The sequence below is a fragment of the Oncorhynchus keta genome, chromosome 12 (assembly GCF_023373465.1).
Source record: "Oncorhynchus keta strain PuntledgeMale-10-30-2019 chromosome 12, Oket_V2, whole genome shotgun sequence".
NCBI lineage: Eukaryota > Metazoa > Chordata > Actinopteri > Salmoniformes > Salmonidae > Oncorhynchus > Oncorhynchus keta.
Window position 1 is genome coordinate 25,626,858 of NC_068432.1, and position 3,577 is coordinate 25,630,434.

General features: G+C 48.3%; 1 protein-coding gene across 1 annotated transcript in view; it reads right to left on the reverse strand.

Moving 5' to 3' along the window:
* Nucleotides 1-868: 868 nt before the first annotated feature.
* LOC118391164 (coxsackievirus and adenovirus receptor homolog) overlaps nt 869-3,577 on the reverse strand; it is a 56,317-nt gene continuing 53,608 nt past the window's right edge. The window contains exons 5-7 of the mRNA XM_035782262.2: nt 3,219-3,341; nt 2,916-3,054; nt 869-1,253 (exon numbers count right to left, since the gene is read on the reverse strand). Coding sequence (XP_035638155.1) covers nt 968-1,253; nt 2,916-3,054; nt 3,219-3,341 — 548 coding nt within the window. The 3' untranslated portion in view covers nt 869-967. The remainder of the gene's footprint in view (nt 1,254-2,915; nt 3,055-3,218; nt 3,342-3,577) is intronic.

Below are 3,577 nucleotides of genomic sequence, written 5' to 3' on the forward strand. Positions count from 1 at the left end.
TTGTAAAATATGAAAAATATTTTTAAAAATGTTACTGAGAGATTTGATATAAACCTTTGTCTGATTATATTTTTGGCATTTCATCCAAAAGACTGTGGAGTAGGACTGTACATTTCCTCCGCCCAGAAACACATCAATACAGCTGTCATACTTTCACAGTACAAACCCAGCATAGGCCAATCAGAGACCTTGGTTTGCTCTGCACACATCTCTAGGGACCGGGCCAGCTAGATTAAAAAGCACCATGCATTTCAACTATGTACAAAGCAACCTTTCTGAATTGACCATTAAAATGTAGCTAGCAATCCCTAGTATTTGTGTGTCTGCTTATCAGAAAGATCAGGAAGTAAAATTCATAAAAGGATCTGTTGTTTTTTGCCTTCATTAAATAGTTCATAGTGGGCCTGATGTGTTATGGTACAGTACTGCATCTCTTTTCTCCTCAGTACGGCACCACAGCTGATGATGAGTGGTGGAGGACATAAAATCAGTCAGCCCAGTCACCCCACCTCCTCTCTGGCTAGTGTCCCCCTGTCCCACCCCTCCAATTGCCAGACCAGCCCCCCACTTCCTCTCTGGCTAGTGTCCCCCTGTCCCACCCCTCCATCTCTCCAGTTACCAGACCAGCCCCCCACCTCCTCTCTGGCTAGTGTCCCCCTGTCCCAACCCTCCATCTCTCCAATTGCCAGACCAGCCCCCCACTTCCTCTCTGGCTAGTGTCCCCCTGTCCCACCCCTCCATCTCTCCAGTTACCAGACCAGCCCCCCCACCTCCTGTTCTGGCTAGTGTCCCCCTGTCCCACCCCTCCCTCTCTCCAGTTACCAGACCAGCCCCCCACCTCCTCTCTGGCTAGTGTCCCCCAGTCCCAAACCCTCCCTCTCTCCAGTTACCAGACCAGCCCCCCACCACCTCTCTGGCTAGTGTCCCCCAGTCCCAAACCCTCCCTTTCTCCTTCGCTCTCTCTCCATTACACAATGGAGCCGTCCTTGTTTTGGGCGGGGATCATGACGGGGATGCCGCCCATGCGGCTGAGGTTACGGCCGGCTATCTTGCTGGCGACAGGCGGTGGCAGGGGTGTGTGGCTGGGGGGCCTCTCATACTCCTCCACAGAGGGGATCTTGTCATACTGGGGCTTGAGGGCGTACTCATGCAGGTTGGAGGGGGACATGGAGCCCAGGGAGGAACGCTGGCTGCCCACGCTGGTGAAAGAGCGAGCCGTCGACACGCGGCTCTTCGGAGGGGGAACGTCCTCTCTGAGAGAGGGGGGAAAGAGTGAGATGGGCATGTAAACAACAAGAGACAAGCTTTTCCACTCCCCTTTCACATTCACTTGGGATTTCACCTAGTTGTCCAGCCAGACAGAGTCAGAGAGAGATCAACAATGATATAAGATTGATATAAGAGAAAGACAGAATGGGGTGGGAGAGACAGAAAGAGGAGGTGAAAGAGAGAAACAGGCAAACAGAGAGAGGAGACAGGCAGAAAAAGGGAGAGGACAGACTGACTGAAAGAGAGAGGGTGAGGCGAGTGAAAGAGACAGAGACAGAAAGAGGGAGAGAGACAGAAAGAGAGAGAAACAGACAGAGAGGACGAGCAGAAAGAGGGAAGGGACAGACTAACTGAAAGAGAGAAACAGAGAGGACGAGCAGAAAGAGGGAAGGGACAGACTAACTGAAAGAGAGGGTGAGGCGAGTGAAAGAGACACAGACAGAGGGAGACAGAATGACAGAAAGTGTGGGAGAGAGAGAAAAACAGACGGAGAGTGAGAAGGGACAGACAGAGTGGGTGAAAGGTAGTGAAAAAGATTATAGCTAGTGACAATGGAATGTAGTTCTAGCTGTGCCAGCTCTGATCAGCCACAGTAATATTCTCAACAGTGGTAACTAAGCAACATTCATTCCCACCAACCCCTTTCTACTCCCAGAGCAACACAATTAACACATAATAACCTGCAATAATCCATTAAAGAGCTCAATCAAACAGCCTGAGGGGCCAGTGGCTTTGAATATGTTGGTAAATGTGTGTGCACAAGTGTTTGTGTATGCATTAATATCCCTAAGCGTGTATTAGTGTCTGTATGCGTGCCGCCGTGTATGTGTGTGTGTGTGTGTGCCAGGACTGGGGCACACAGACACAGTGCTCATTGGGCTAATTCTTATGGTGCTCCACTGTGCTGCCAGGCAGATAGACAGTGACCAGGCTGATGCTAGCAGACCCAAAGAAAGAGGGACAGAGAGAGAGAGAGAGAGGGAGGATGCTGTGTGGATGGAACACTGTGTCCAGGGGGGCTGGGCAGGACAGACACAGGAACCTCAGAACAATTATATTTTTAAAAACTGATTAACATATTTATTTGAAGAAGGGGGAAAAAGCTGATGGTGCGACAACCTTTTTTCCGTGTCCTTTGCTGTGTGCGTGACCGGATAGGGAGGAGCTGGGGCCAGAGAACGTGGCAAGGTCACGCTTTCTTTGATTTATTGCAGGCTACAGCAGCCAAATTACCGAAATAAAAGACAACCTTTAGAGGAACCTATACACTCTTCCCACAATGCTATTAAGATGGTTGTAATGGACTGTATACTACACTGTTATGTGGTTATATGTGGAATCACGGACATTGAAAGTTAGTGTTGTGCAATGACATTATGTGCAATGCTCAGTGACCTGGACACCAAGGGGATGTGCAATATTGAGTATATGAGGGCAGGGGGGTAGTTATGTTATGGGGAAGGGAGGGGTCAAGTCATTAAACTGTCATTTCTGTTGTTCTTCATTAAAGTGTATGGCTATTCTACCGCAGTGCATTTTTGTCAAGCAAATGTCTGTGAACATCTGACAAACACATCTAATCTAATAGCAGTTGGATGCAGTTAATGCCAGTGCTGTACAATGGTGTAATAATGCAGTGACCGTACCTGATCTCGTAAGAGATCTCCTTCTCGTACTTCTTCCTGTGGCGGGCACGGCAGCAGCAGAAGAGGACGATGGCGATGATGATGAGGGCCAGCAGCACAGCGATGATGGCTCCAGCTATGATACCAGCAGTGTTGGGTGCTAGACCACAGATCATTAAAAAAAATATACATGATAAAATTCCACAATTCCATCATACAGCCAATACAGGTCCAAGCACCAATCCACGCCAGATAAATGAAAACATTGATAGTCTTCAATTAAAGAGCAGATAAAGGTGAATCAGGGGGTGGTGAGGGACTCACGGGGAGTGATGCCAAGCTGTAGAATACACTCCTCCATGCCCACGTGGTTCTTAGCAGTGCAGCGGTAGGTTCCTGAGGAGCTGATGGACGCGTTCCTTACATTCATGGTGCCTCCCACAGGGTCTACAGACACAGAGAGGGGGAGAGGTTACAGGGGCACGTTCAGGAAGCCAAAAAGAAATTGGAAACATTTCTGTCCATTTACTTGAGTTGGCAGTGAATATCCATTCTGTTTGAAATCATCAGCTCCATCTGAGGATGGTGAAAACTTGTGTAACCACATTGTGTTTTGTGAAAATCTTCAATAAATACAATGAGTATAGAAAACATTAAGAACACCTCTTTTTTTTCCATGACAG